This window comes from Physella acuta, unplaced genomic scaffold (assembly GCF_028476545.2).
Source record: "Physella acuta isolate Inbredline_101_S28 unplaced genomic scaffold, ASM2847654v3 ptg000571l, whole genome shotgun sequence".
Classification (NCBI taxonomy): domain Eukaryota; kingdom Metazoa; phylum Mollusca; class Gastropoda; family Physidae; genus Physella; species Physella acuta.
The window spans coordinates 479,646-493,895 of NW_026732090.1; the positions used below are offsets into that span (position 1 = coordinate 479,646).

Sequence of the window (14,250 nt, forward strand, 5' to 3'; positions counted from 1 at the left end):
ACTAAACTGCTGGTTAATTCTTTCAGTGTTTTTGTTGCATCATTCAATTAATGAGTATAAAATTCTTATAAATCTGCCTCTGTTGGCTTTAAAAAATATTTGTTTAGGTCTATTCAAGGTTTATTGTTTTTCTTGTGTTCCAGGAAGTTGAGTTCTTTGAGAAAAAGTTAAACATTACTAGCCAGGACAAATTTGTGAGTGTAATGAAAGATTTCTGTACAGTTGCTGCCTACAATTTTACTTCTGTGGAAGATTCATATAATGAAATGAAGCAAAAGGTAAGTTCTAGTAGATATATTTGTTTCTCCTTATGAACAATACCAAAAATTTTGAAGTGTTATAGATGTTGATCTTAGCAAAGTCTGTTTCATCATGCCATGTTATCTGACTTTGTCTTTTGCCAGTATGAAACTATATTAAAAGCTTTCTGTGAAGACCCAAAACAAGTCCAGCCTGAAGATTTCTTTGGGACGATTGATTCTTTTGTGACTGGAATGATAGATACCAGGCATGAAAATGAGAAATTCAAGAAGCAAAAGGACGAGGAAGATAAAAGAAAACAACTAGAAGAGCAGGTACTTAACTCTGGAGTTTTTACAATTCTAGATTTTACTTTTAGCTTACAGGAAAAGTATTCTATTTTAATAATATCAAGATTTAAATTTAAGCTAATTCTGTAATTTCAGCTTAAAAAAGAAAGAGAAAAACGAATCATGCTGAGAAGAGGTAGCAATTTGACAGACAAGAAAGGGTCAGCAAATACAGCCACTGAAAATGGGGATAAAGGTAGGTAACAATAGAAAAACTGGTTTTTGTGAAAGAAAATATTGTCATCAAGGAGTTACTGAACCTGCACAAAAATGTATTTAAAAGCTCTGAAAAACAACAGGAATGTAAACCAGCAAACAGTGTAATACTAATGACATATCATATTAGTTTTGTTTTTAATTTTAAATATTTAAATCTTACCATTATTAGGCCAATTAAAACAAGATAAAATGAAGTATCTTTAATAAAATACATGTATATATAATATCTACAAGTTACTTTGTATTGCAAATATTAACTTTTTCCTTAAACTATGTAGTCAAAATACTCTTTAATTCAAAACAAGATTTATTTATAGTATTAATCTATTTCTTACATTCACATAAGCTGCTATGTACAATATTAATTTTTGCTTTGCTAGGTGAATTTGATGATTTGATATCAGCCTTGAGAACAGGAGATGTATTTGGTGAGGACATGGCCAAGCTAGCCAAGCGCAACCGCAAACGTGTGACCAATGCTAGTGACTTTTCCAGAGAACGACAAGGAAGTGTTACAACTTCATAAATGTTTATACAAAAATACAATTGTATGTAATTTTATTTCAGTAGCAGGTGCATATGCCTTACAAAAGTATAAAAGTCATTTTTTTTTTACAGTTGCCATGGTAGGTCTTGTGTGTCACATTCCAATACTGGTATAGCACAATTCTTTCCATCCTATGCAGACAAATCATTTAAGCTTTTAAAAATACTAACACTTTTTTAACTCATCAAAAACACTATCAATTCACTAGTAGAGATATTTTCTCAAAAATTTGAGTCCTGGATCAAGTACTTGCTACGTCCCTGAGTTCACCCAGCTCTGTTGGGTAGGCTACCTGAATCAGGTTAGGAAAAGTAAAAGTGGCTAGACAATGGTCTGACCAGACTATCCCTTCATATGCCAAGGTCACTGAAACATGTGAAATCTACTTCACTTCATGTTTCTAATTAAGTTTCTAAAGTGTACTTTTACTAGAAATATTGGGAAATATGGTCTTCAGTACTTTGTAATTCACTAATTTAACCTTTCAACTAGAAGGCATGTGAGTTTACAATAGTGGGTAAATGAACTATTAAGTTTAATTTTCCTTTATTTATGGATGAATTTCATGAAAGAATGGAAAACATTTCTTACTGAAAGTTTGCTGTTCATAACTGATATGTGGATAAAATAATTTATTGTGCAATATTTATCTTTATTATATTGCATTTACTTTTTTTTCTGTATATTATTGTGAATACTAGTATTTAAACTATTAGTTTAAGTTTCAAGTACCTTTATATAAACTCCTACAATCTGTTTGCTGTATATAATCCACAATTTAAAAAAAAGAAAATCACTTTTAATTCACTGTATAAAGAACAATGACATACCACAATGTAAATTATTTCATATGTGATCTTCATGTCATCCTTTTACAAATATAATTACAAATTAAATATTTTGCTATGATTAAATAGTGAGTTACAGATCAAATTTATTTTCGTTTTAGTCAATATTTCATAGTTACCAAGATCAAATTTATGTTAGTTGTAGTTAATATTTTATAGTTACCAAGATAAAATTTATATTAGTTGTAGTTAATATTTTATAGTTACCAAGATCAAATTTATATTTGTTTTAGTCATATTTAATTGTTATAAAGATCAAATTCATGTTTAGTCTATATTTTATAGTTAACAAGATCAATCATATGTTAATTTTAGTATATACTTTATAGTTACAACTGCCTAAAAAAATATTTTTTTCAAAAGAACAACTGGCAGCTTTTGATTTTATTTAACTATTAAACTTATTATTTTAATTGAATAGGTCAGTTATAATTTTCAGTCTACTTCATGGGGCATAGTTCACATTACAGTTTTGTTCAGTTAATGAAGTAATGTCAATTAGTTTTTCATGAACTTTTATTTAACAATTCCACTGCAATGAAAATAAAAAACAAGAATTAGCCAGATCTGCAGGAGCCACCAGTAAATTGATTTAAACATCTGAGCAATCAATGCAGTTTCTGTTGTTGACTGAATACTTCTGTAATAGCCTTGCATTTTTTCGTGGTCAAGACAAGTTTGGAAGTTTTTGTCCTAAAATAATTGCCAGTGCATTCATCCTGATTTTTGTTCATAAAAATTAGTTATTCATTTTACAGCATTGATCTTCCTGTGTGTAAAGTTTTATTTGCTGTGTTATTGTGATGCATGAATCATTTTATTTATTATTAATCAATCCGTGTAATTTTGCCACATTATGTTTTTATAACTCTGATATTTCCTGCTTCTTCACCCAGTTTTTTGTCTTGTTATTTTGTAAAATATTTGTATTTGTTAATGTCTCTGTAGACTATATTGCATTGGTCAGTACACATATTTTTCTAGTATCCCAACCTGTTTTACTAAATATACTAAAGTAATAAAAGAATTCAAATTAGCATAAACTTTCTGCAGATTTATATTGTTAACTTTATTTGTAAGAACTGATAAATCTTTTAGATGACTAATTTTCATATGTTAAAAAAACATCAGAATTTACTCAAATGTAAACTTATCTATCCTAATGATCAATTATTAATACTCTAAGTAAGTTAGAACAAAGAACTACTTGCCATTCAGTTATTTGTATTTCATATCCACACTTGCTTTTAGAACATGCTATGTAAATGTATACTGTTTAGTGTATCAATACTTATGTACTAAGATATTGGTTGTGAATATTTTGGCTCATGTAATGAGGCTGTGACCTTGTAAATTATATTCAATGTAACTTAGTGTATTTGATATTTCTGGTTTTTTTAAACTGTCTTAGCACTCTTGATAATATTTTTTTAAAAATATTTACTCTGGCACATTAGATGGACCAACCATTTATAATTTTTGACTGATCACTTGAAAATTGGAGAAACTTCACATGAGAACTTTGTTTACTAGTTTAATTTTACATTTTAAAAAATATGAAAATGTAATAACATTTCATCAAAACAGTTTCAGAAACCAAATAAGGTAGGATAGATTTTAAAACTTATTTCTCATCTATAATATAGGCCAATTAATTAAGGCCAAATCTGCCTTGATAAACCATGACTTTGGCTCTTTTTTAAGATTTGGTACAAAAATGTCCAATATTTAACACACAAATTTAATATCAATATACTATTTTGCTTAAATCATAATTAAGAAGAATTGTGTACTATTTGTATAATACGATTTTCCTTTCAATGTCAATGTTGTCTACTATGCTTCTTATGTGTGTTGGCCTTAACTTTAAATACTAGAACAATTTATGGCTGGAATTGTCTGGTGTCAGGACTCAATTTTTTATCGTCAAAATAATCTTCTTTTATAAAGGAGTTTATCTTTAATGTGCAATTACTTTTCTTTTAGTTTTAGAGCAGCAGAATTATAATTAACAATTTTGTTTTTAATTTAGAGGGACCTAGCAATTTTACTAGAAGTTGAATTATCCCCCCCCCTCCACCCCTACATCTACATAGTATAACTAAATCAAAAGTAGATTTTTGTAAGTGTAACTTTGGCTGTTGTGTGGAGTGTTTTTAGTTTGGCCGAGAGACTTTTGGTACATTCTTGTGTTTGTTGTATTGATTTGTTTGGTGCTGTGACTGCACTATGCAAGGAAGTTTGCCTTGACTGCATCATACATTATCATATTCAGTCATCCATTAGTTGCACTCATTCATATATTCAGTCATCCGTTGGTTGCGATCATTCATATATTCAGTCATCCGTTGGTTGCGCCCATTCGAGAAATGAGAACAATTTTCCAACTATGATAGTCAATCTGAAGATATTAGAGGTTACAATTCCTTCTCTCACAAACATGTCCTGATGGAGAATCCCAAACCACCAGACCAAAGTTCATAAATGTCAATGTGTAGAGTAAGGCTTGGTTGAATGAATAGAAATCTGTGTAAATAGTTTAACTTTTTTCTAGGTTTGAATGCTTTATTTATTATTATTTTAATATCAGTATTCTGTTCCTTAACAGCTATTGAATTATTTTTTTTCAACGTGTTACTAGAATTTATACACAATAAATGTATTGTAAGCAAATTTTCTTTTGTTTTTTCAATCCTTTTGTTTTATGATATTACAATAGTTTTTTAGAGATTTAAGCCTAGCTTTGTACATTACTAGTACATAAGTTTACTTGCTCCAAAAGAAAAAAAAAAAAAAAAAAAAAAATATATATATATATATATATATATATATATATATATTATATATATATATATGTATATATATATATTTATACATTTTTTTTCAATGTTTGATTTCATATAATTCGTATTACGGCAAAACTGAAGTTAGGAAGATTGTAGAGGGTTTAATAATCTTCAATCCCCTCCCTCCATTATAAATAGATGTCCCAGCCCTTTTTACCACCAGTAGAAGAATTAAATACTTTTCTATGTTGATGAAAGCTTATTACAATTTAACTCACACAAAAGTGAGTAGCAATTATTTTACAAACAAATTTTTTAGCAGATGTTTCTTTATAATTTTATTTCTATATTTATCTCATTATTGTTTTTCTTGTGTTGCTTTTTCCTGAGACAAATGTTGCATAAAACCATAAGAACTCCAGCTACAATCATGAAGCTGCCCCCCAAGTAAAATGCTTCATCATAACTGCCAAAGGCATCTCTGAAGGCACCTAAAAAAGTAAATAAAAGTAAAACAAAAAATGAACTACAATAGAACAGTCATCGTTATTTTACATGAATTGAACAGGCTTAGAAAATATTTTTTTTCTAGATCAATTTCAGAGCTCTCTTTATTCTAAAAATTATGATAATATTATTTTTGTTTAAAAACTGTTTAATTTACAGGTGTTATCAACTTAAACATGTAACTAAATAATGTCTTATTTACATATGCCTTTAGATCAAATGTACACAATGAAAATGTATGTCATACAAACAAAACATGTATAAAACATCATATATTTATTAAGTGTTTGTGAGCACCATTGGAAATGTAGTAGCTAACGGGGACGGCGGGGTCGGAAGGGAGGGACAGCATATCGTTGCTAACTCGCAGGTCCCGAGTTCGGATCCCCAGATGGATGAGATACGTAACCTGCGGAAAAGCAACACATCTACTTCATCTAGGGGAGAAAACTTCTAAATCAAACTATTGCCGCCTCGATTATTGTTCTTGAGTGAAAGCAAATCCAGAAAGAACAGGCTGAAGTCGCCTCATGGTGCATACAGTGTTAACACGCAGAGGCGTAGCGAGGGGGGTACATATGTCCCCGGGCGCCGACCTTAGGGGGCGCCAAAATGGGTTGAAAAAACAAATTAAAATCTCATTTTAGCTGCATTTTTGCATTATAAATATTAAAAATATATGGGGGGGGGGGGGGGGGGGTGCAAATCGAAAGTTTGAGGTTGGGGTTGCAAATCGAAAATTGAAAAGTTGTTGCTCCCGAGGTGGGCGCCAAATTGAAAGTTTGTCCCCGGGCGCCGCGAAGGGTCGCTACGCCTCTGTTCACACGGAGTACACGTTGTATTGAAGGAAACCCTCTCCAATCGTGTGACGTCAAAACGGCTCCGGCAAAAATGCCCCATCAAATTGACCCCATCAAAAGGGCCAGCGACTAATGGACTCCGTTTTATAGGCTCTCGACAAATAGACTCCCGTCATTTAGGCTTCCGACAAGAAGAACTAAATATAAAGACACAAAGTGTACCTGATAGTGGTGGCCCCACGCATGTCCCTACAGCCTGGAAACATATCAGGAGACCAAAGGAACTTGCTAGATGCTCAACCCCCAGGATATCTACAACAAGAACTGACTTTTGGGATATGTAAGCTCCACTTAATGTGCCGTATACACAACACAACACACATAGCCATAAGAAACTAGTAAAGAATGGCATGGTGAAGGACACGGCTGCTATAGAAAATATAAAAAAGTTATAAACAACAGGTCTAAGTGGACGTAGTGATGGTATATCTAAAATAATGCCCGCCACTATCCGGCCTATGGTGTCAAACACGCCAGATAAAGATAAAACAAGCGCTGCTTCACTATCTGAGAGGCCTTTAGTTTTAACCAAGGCGGGAATAAATGTAAAGGCCGCCTTAAAGGCGGATGTGAACAGCATAATGCTAACACAGAATATACAAAAAGACGCATCTTTCAGTAATGATAAATGAAGCGAGTGGCTCATTTTTTCCCTCTGTTGCTTGTTGTTTTCTTTTGGGAAGCAAATATTAAGCGAAGACTTGAACCATCCATCTTTGTGAATTTTTGGTTCTGGAGAAGGCTGAATTTGTAAATGATTTTTTTCGCCTATCTCTAACCCCTTTACATCTGATTTTTCCCCGAGTTCCTGGTGTTTGGGTAGCAGTGTTGTCTTCAGTTGAATGTCCACGCCTCTATTGCTGTGAAATTAATATTTTTGTTTAATGATTTGCTAAACTGTATTGAAACTACAGTTAAGTATTTTATACTACAACGACATTTATAAAACATTTCTTGCTGGCAAAGCTTCTAGATTAAAACAAGATTAAAGAGGGAGCAAGAATTGTAAAAAATTGAATTCTGTTTTTTTTTAAAAATATTTTTGAAATCTCGTCTCTTTATTTCTGAGTGGTCTATTCTGAAAATAACGGATGTAAAGTTTAAAGCCATTAAAAAATGTACCATCATTTGTACACGATCCAAAGGAATTATTGATATTCTGCAAATATTATTAATTGTACTCTATAGTGTACCTTCCCTGTATTTTGTTTTTACACTTTTCTCTCACCCCACAGCGTCAGAGAGTTAAATGGCGTTAAAAGACTTTAAAATTATGATTTTTAACGAGTTTTAAGTGCTTCGACAAAAGGTGCTTAGACCATAGGTGAAAATCGGTCCACAATGGAGATTTGACAACAGTTGCTTTATTGATAAGTAATTTGTCCGCATTGGGGGTTTGTCCAGAATGAGGGTTTGACCACTAAGGCTTTGTCCATAAGTAGTTAGTCCACAGTGAAGATTTGTTAAGAGTGAGGGTTTGTCCACGTGAGGGTTTGTCCAGAGTGAGGGTTTGTCCAGAGTGAGGGTTTGTCCAGAGTGAGGGTTTGTCCAGAGTGAGGGTTTGTCCAGAGTGAGGGTTTGTCCAGAGTGAGGGTTTGTCCAGAGTGAGGGTTTGTCCAGAGTGAGGGTTTGTCCAGAGTGAGGGTTTGTCCAGAGTGAGGGTTTGTCCAGAGTGAGGGTTGTAAATTGTAAACTGAAATCGACACGAAATCATCTTCACCAATGTCTCTGACGCGAGACAACTTCTATTTTAGTGGCCGACGGGGAGGGGGGGGGGTGGTCTAACACCCTAACACCAATTGTACACCCTTTGGTTTAAGTAGTTCTATGTTAAATAATGTCTTCATTGAATACAATTGTACAAATGACACATGAAAACACACGTTGTTCAGGAAACATTTACCGTTGTTGGCCAGTAAATTTGAAATGCAAGCTGAGAGGCCGAAACAGCATAGCCACAACCAATCCATTCAACGCAACAGCACTTTGAATAGTAAATGCACCCTATAAGGAGCAACCCAAAAAAAAAAAAACTCACAACGAGAACATCTTGTTTGGTCACAAAATTGTAAAAATTGTAATAGTTAAATTATTCTTCACTTAAGCTAGCAAATATGTTTTTTGGAAGTTGAAGAGCTCAACTGAATTGAAGTGGTTTTTGTTGATTAAAATAATTTTCAGCAATCTGCTAATGAATGCTCCAAGCTATTTAGTAATAGAATCTAGTTAATATCTTTAAATAACGAATTGAACTTTTCTAATCCACATAAGCATTTTCGAATTTTTTAGATTTAATAGTACGAATAAATAGCATTTGATAACAGCTAGCCACAAGTATTATATGCATGGTTTTTTACGTTTTCTGTAATGTTAGTAATTTAATTAATAATGAGAAATAAAAGATTTCTAAAAAAAAAATTACTTGAAAAAGATACGTATCAAACAGCCATTGTGTGAATGGCACAATACAAAATGTCCCAACTCCAACACCAGAACACCCTAGCCCAGCAGCCAAACCTCGGTGCTTGTCAAAGTAAGTTCCAACAATAATAAGAGAAGGTGCATACATCAGTCCTCGACCAAATCCTAAATAATAAGAGAGGTGCATACATCAGTCCTCGACCAAATCCCAAATAATAAGAGAATATGCATACATCAGTCCTCGACCAAATCCTAAATAATAAGAGAAGGTGCATACATCAGTCCTCGACCAAATCCTTAATAATAAGAGAAGTGCATCATACATCAATCCTCGACTAAAACCTAAATAATAAGAGAAGGGCCTTCATAAATAATAAGAGAAGGGGCATACATCTGTCATCGACCAAATCCTAAATAATAAGAGAGGTGCATACATCAGTCCTCGACCAAATCATAATAATAAGAGAAGGTGCATACATCAGTCATCTACCAAATCCTAAATAATAAGAGAGGTGCATACATCAGTCCTCGACCAAATCCTAAATAATAAGAGAAGGGGCATACATCAGTCCTCTACCAAATCTTAAATAATAAAAGAAGGCGTATACCCAATAAATTACCCGACAATTACACAATCAAACCCAATCATCTGACAATCACACAATCAAACCAATCACCTGACAATCACACAATCAAACCCAACTTACCTTGCAGGGCAGCATGAGACACAAACAAGAAGAAAAAATCCGGACAAAATGCGTTGAGTAAAGTTCCGACCGTCATGAATAAAGTTCCGATCATGACAGTAGTCCGGGCACTGTAGTGGCTGCTCAAGATCCCCGCCAAAGGACCTTTAATGAGATTACAATTAGCAATTAACAACAATACATCTTATTAATTAAAGTTTGGATCTATTATAACAGAAATGGATTTCAAAATCACATTAAACAAAGTTATATAGTCATATTTTATAAGGATTTTTTGAAAAAATATAAATGAACCTAGAAAGTGCCTAATGGTAGAAACTAAAGCTCCTGGCCAAGATGTCAACTGAGCATTTTTTTCAAATCTTTCAGTGAATTGTAGAAAATATATGCCTTCACTTCTATCGAAACCACCTGCAATTCAAATTAAAACATTTCAGGTATTACTTTGGGGTCTACACCCATACTGTTTGAAATAAAATAAAATAAAACGAGTGCGCTTTTAATGAATTTTTAAAGAGTATGTATAAAATGCCAACAAATAGAAGAATTAGGGCGACTAACTTATGGGATATATGACTCGCTGATTACTAAATTAACAAAAGATCTCAACACATTAAATTTAAATTGTTTCCGCGCGTTGACTTACCGATGAGGACATGTGCCATAAAACATCCCAGGACAATAAACCAACCATAACCTCCGTCCGGTACTTTCTTAGATTTTGTTTCCATTTTTTCACTTTCTTCCTTATTTATATGCCTACATGTCATGACGCCTCAATATACCGTGCTTAGGAAAAACTGGTGAACTGCAGTGAAGACGCTGGAAAAGAAAGTAATTTCGAATACAAGTGCTAATTTATTATTTATTATTGGAGGACGGTCTGCTTGACAAAATTTTGTTTTCTTGTCGAAAATTTGCAACGTTCCCAGTTGTCCCTCCCCCCCCCCCCCACTTCCCACCCCACTAGATTGTTTTGTTTTTGTTTTATGGATGGCGACAAACAGTGCAACATGGTTAATATTTTTTATCCAGTCGAAAATTTGCAACGTTACCCCCCCCCCCCCTTTTCCCCACCCCACTAGATTGTTTTGTTTTTGTTTTATGGATGGCGACAAACAGTGCAAAATGGTTAATATTTTTTATCCAGTCGAGGGTCAATAACCCCAGGACAGAACTCCCGAACATTAATTCCGGCTACAGGCCTAAATTATTACTGTCTTACAAAGGATTTTTATTGTTTAAACTCTACATACTTCTTTTGCTGCTGTAAATTCTTTTTTTTATCAGGAAAAAAAAATCCATTAATGTTGTTTCGGCGAGTAACCGTGTAAAAGTATGTAAAAGTAAAAAGGTTCAACAATTTTTTTTTTAAAGATAGATATTCTGATGTTTTTGGGATCGAATGGGACAGGAATAGATATCTTTATGTTAAATCAATTGATTAATGAATACATACATTTAATATTTGTATTTATGCATTATTAATTATCAATAAATGCATTTTAATTATTAATAAATACATTTATCAATGAATAATTAATCAAAGAATGGGCCTACACTAATCAATGATTACATTAATCAATGACTACATTTATAAAAGAAAAATAACCCTTTGGGCTATAGCATCTGGGCATCATTTTTACAAACATGAAAAACACGGACTGGAAAAGCAGGAACCACTTTGTTCAGATTAGTCTGTAAACTTTCATGCAGTTATCGCCAGGATACACCTCAGTGTTGATGTGCGAAGAAAGAAACGATGATGGTATTGATGACGTTCGACGGCGTGTAAGTATGAAGCTTCGTAGAACTAACTTTATTTTTTTGTATATACATGCTCATTTGATTGCTTATAATCGACCTGTAATATTTTTTCGTAATTGTAAATTTAAAATCCGATTGACAGCTAATGCAATCAGTTTAAGAAGTGACTCCAAAGGTAAGACATTTTTAAAGTTTCAAAAATATTCCGTGAATATTTCAAGCATATTTATAATTTATAATTAATAAAAAAATTAAGAATTGCACTTTTTAAATGTCAGTGAGTAATTGTACAAAACAAATGCAAAATATTTAGCACCCTCAGACAAACTACAACATAACAAAGCCTTTTTCATCATTTTTATTTCTAGGGCTAAAGTAAAATGCTAAGTCCTCAGACCTTACCCTCAATTTTTACTTAATCATTTCTTCTCTTCACGTCTGTTGACAAATAACCCATTGTGGACATTAGTTACAGTAGCAAACATAAATACACCAGATTTTTTTTAAAAATAAAGCGAGCAAAACGTTAATATAAATTTAAATTATTTTTTCTTGTTTGTGATTGAAATCATAATGAAATTTAAAAAAAAACAATAACAAAATAAAATGTCACCTTGTACCTCCTTGAGAAGTAAGCAATCAACAGATGGTGACTCAACCAAATGAACGAATACACGCTCGGCATTTGCAATTGCTTTTTTATGCTATCAAACATCTGGAGTGGCATGCTTAATTCCCTTAGAACTGTGTTGTACAAACTTTTTTTTTCATTTGCGGGTCGTCGGAATAATACAATAGTAAAACAAGTCGCTTTTTGGGCTACCGGTAGGCTACTGATTTAAAGAAGAGCTGGAGTCCAATTAAATAAATTAAACTCGTTAATGTGTTAAGTTTTTTAACTAAAAGATACAAAAGCTGATCAGGCTAGCGGAGAACTACACTATGTTGTTGAACACGAATACATTATCAACTCAATACATGGGCGCCAGTTAGGAAAAATGGAAAAAACATACAGACACACACACAAACACAAGAGAAAATCTTGAATATATGTATATATATATATATATATATATATATATATATATATATATATATATATATATATATATATATATATATACTGTGTTTGCCCACCAATTTAGCTTATGAACTTACAGGTGACATCTGGTTTAGGTTTTGGATGTGTGAAAGTATTTATTGTAAGAAAAAGTAAAGTGTACCTCTAACCTAATAGCTGAAAGGAACATGACGGAGTATTGCTGGCCTTTGCCCTAAAGACTTCTCCACGATGTGCCATCTAAACCTTTCACAATTACATGCTCACACAACTACTGCTTAAAGAAAATGTATTCACACAGGACACACAATACATCATGACGTTCAAAAATGTATCACGTCTGCGATTCCAAAGTTTAAAAAAAAAAGGTTTTAAGACGGTCCATTTGATTTCTTTGGATAAACCCCTCCTTTAGCTTGAATAGCACAATAATAGCCTACATGTCATGCACACTATTGAATCCTGGGACTGATTTATTTAAAATTGACGTACGATATATGTACAATCTTCACCCGAAAGTGTGCATGTGTTTTTTGTTTCTAGAATATAAAATAGTTGTGAAGATAGACGCAATAGAAACTTTTCGTTATGTTATTTCTAAGATAGATCGGCACCGCGGCTCAAAAAGTAGCCGTCAAAGAGTCGTCTCAAAGAGCTTTGTGTTTCACAAAGTCTCCCCAAACCTTGTACGCAATCTCCGCCTCCTACGAGTCAGTCCAAAGGCGGAAGTTGACTTTTAAGATACGGTGACCTTATCAGACAGTTTCTGCTCTCTAAACTCTTTAATTAATTCGGGCTGTGATAAGCAAATGCACAAAAACGTTACGTAGGCTTATTGTTTTATTTTTTTTTTAATTTTTTTTTTGCTTCCAGGAAAAAATTGGGACTAGATAATTCAATGCCTCTTATAATAATCGTTGAGTCCTAGCGCCTTCTTATATTTTTCTTGGAAATTAGTTTCGCAAAACTACCTAAGTGGTTTGTAAATACACAGCCATATATAGTTGATGTACAGACGCGCGTCGTATTTTGCTATGATTAATTTTCAGGTTATCCTCCATTTCTTTGCTTTATATTTTGATCCGAGCTTCTTTAGCTCTTGTCGTGTTATTTCTTATGTCCTGGTTGGCTGCACTATATTGTTTCGTTATGTTTGGGTCGTGCATATTTTTACAAGCTATTATTTAAGTTACTGTCTATGTCTGTCGTCAGTCTATATCGAAACGGCCGAGCGAAATTTCGGACACGTCTAACAGACAGATTTGTTTCAAAGTTGGCACGTGGGTCAAGACTTGAAGAAAATGCAATCTGACATCAAATTTGACTTAATTTGATGACTAATTCATTTGTTATCTAATAGATAATAAAGTGACCCACGCTTTTCTTTATAGTATTGTTATATATTTAAAGAAAATAATTTATTTTCTACTTTTTAGTGCAGTATTACATAAAAGCTTGTCATTAAAACATTTTTATGCAATTTTTTAAAATTATTTCTCAGCTCACGTTGTTTGTCGCACATATCTTGAGCGAGTTCTATGTCCGGGGGTTTCTTTACTTGTCGTATTAATGACGATTGTGTTAAATCTACCAATTAATGCGTCCGCGTTAGTGTCATCTGCATCTAGGATAATGATTACTTTAATGTTGTATTAAAAAAAAATGTCTGTTATTTTGGGGTTCTCTAGTTTCCTGGACTTCCTGTGGAGCTCCGTGTCTTGGCGGTGTGTATGCCAGACCTGAGGCGCCTCAACAACATGACGCGGTCAATCTGATTGTAACTAGATAAACATTGTATCTGATTGTAACTAGATAAACATTGTATCTGATTGTAACTAGATAAACATTGTATCTGATTGTAACTAGATAAACATTGTATCTGATTGTAACTAGATAAACATTGTATTTGATTGTAACTAGATAAACATTGTATCTGAT

General features: G+C 33.0%; 2 protein-coding genes across 2 annotated transcripts in view; one reads left to right on the plus strand and one right to left on the minus strand.

The window, feature by feature from the left end:
• The window catches only part of LOC131946808 (disheveled-associated activator of morphogenesis 2), a 33,604-nt gene extending 28,736 nt beyond the window's left edge, over positions 1 to 4,868 (plus strand). Inside the window, exons 24-27 of the mRNA XM_059307776.1 lie at positions 144 to 278; positions 405 to 575; positions 687 to 786; positions 1,190 to 4,868. Of these exons, the coding sequence (XP_059163759.1) occupies positions 144 to 278; positions 405 to 575; positions 687 to 786; positions 1,190 to 1,335 (552 nt within the window). The 3' untranslated portion in view covers positions 1,336 to 4,868. The remainder of the gene's footprint in view (positions 1 to 143; positions 279 to 404; positions 576 to 686; positions 787 to 1,189) is intronic.
• A 452-nt stretch (positions 4,869 to 5,320) lies between these two features.
• LOC131946776 (monocarboxylate transporter 12-like) lies at positions 5,321 to 10,235 on the minus strand. The gene is made up of 7 exons (XM_059307704.1): positions 10,132 to 10,235; positions 9,780 to 9,896; positions 9,486 to 9,629; positions 8,780 to 8,943; positions 8,261 to 8,361; positions 6,520 to 7,217; positions 5,321 to 5,481 (listed from the first exon to the last, which is right to left on the minus strand). The coding sequence occupies exons 1-7, from the start codon at positions 10,214 to 10,216 to the stop codon at positions 5,321 to 5,323; spliced, it is 1,470 nt and encodes a 489-aa protein (XP_059163687.1). The 5' UTR covers positions 10,217 to 10,235.
• Positions 10,236 to 14,250: the final 4,015 nt, after the last annotated feature.

What these genes read in the sequence shown, in the direction of transcription:
- LOC131946776 (XM_059307704.1), bottom strand. Translation starts at nt 10,216, where the DNA reads ATGGAAACAAAATCTAAGAAAGTACCGGACGGAGGTTATGGTTGGTTT. An exon ending in TTGATACGTATCTTTTTCAA is followed by an intron (nt 8,362 to 8,779) that starts GTAATTTTTTTT and finishes TGCTCCTTATAG; the next exon opens with GGTGCATTTACTATTCAAAG. An exon ending in AAATTTACTGGCCAACAACG is followed by an intron (nt 7,218 to 8,260) that starts GTAAATGTTTCC and finishes TTAATTTCACAG; the next exon opens with CAATAGAGGCGTGGACATTC.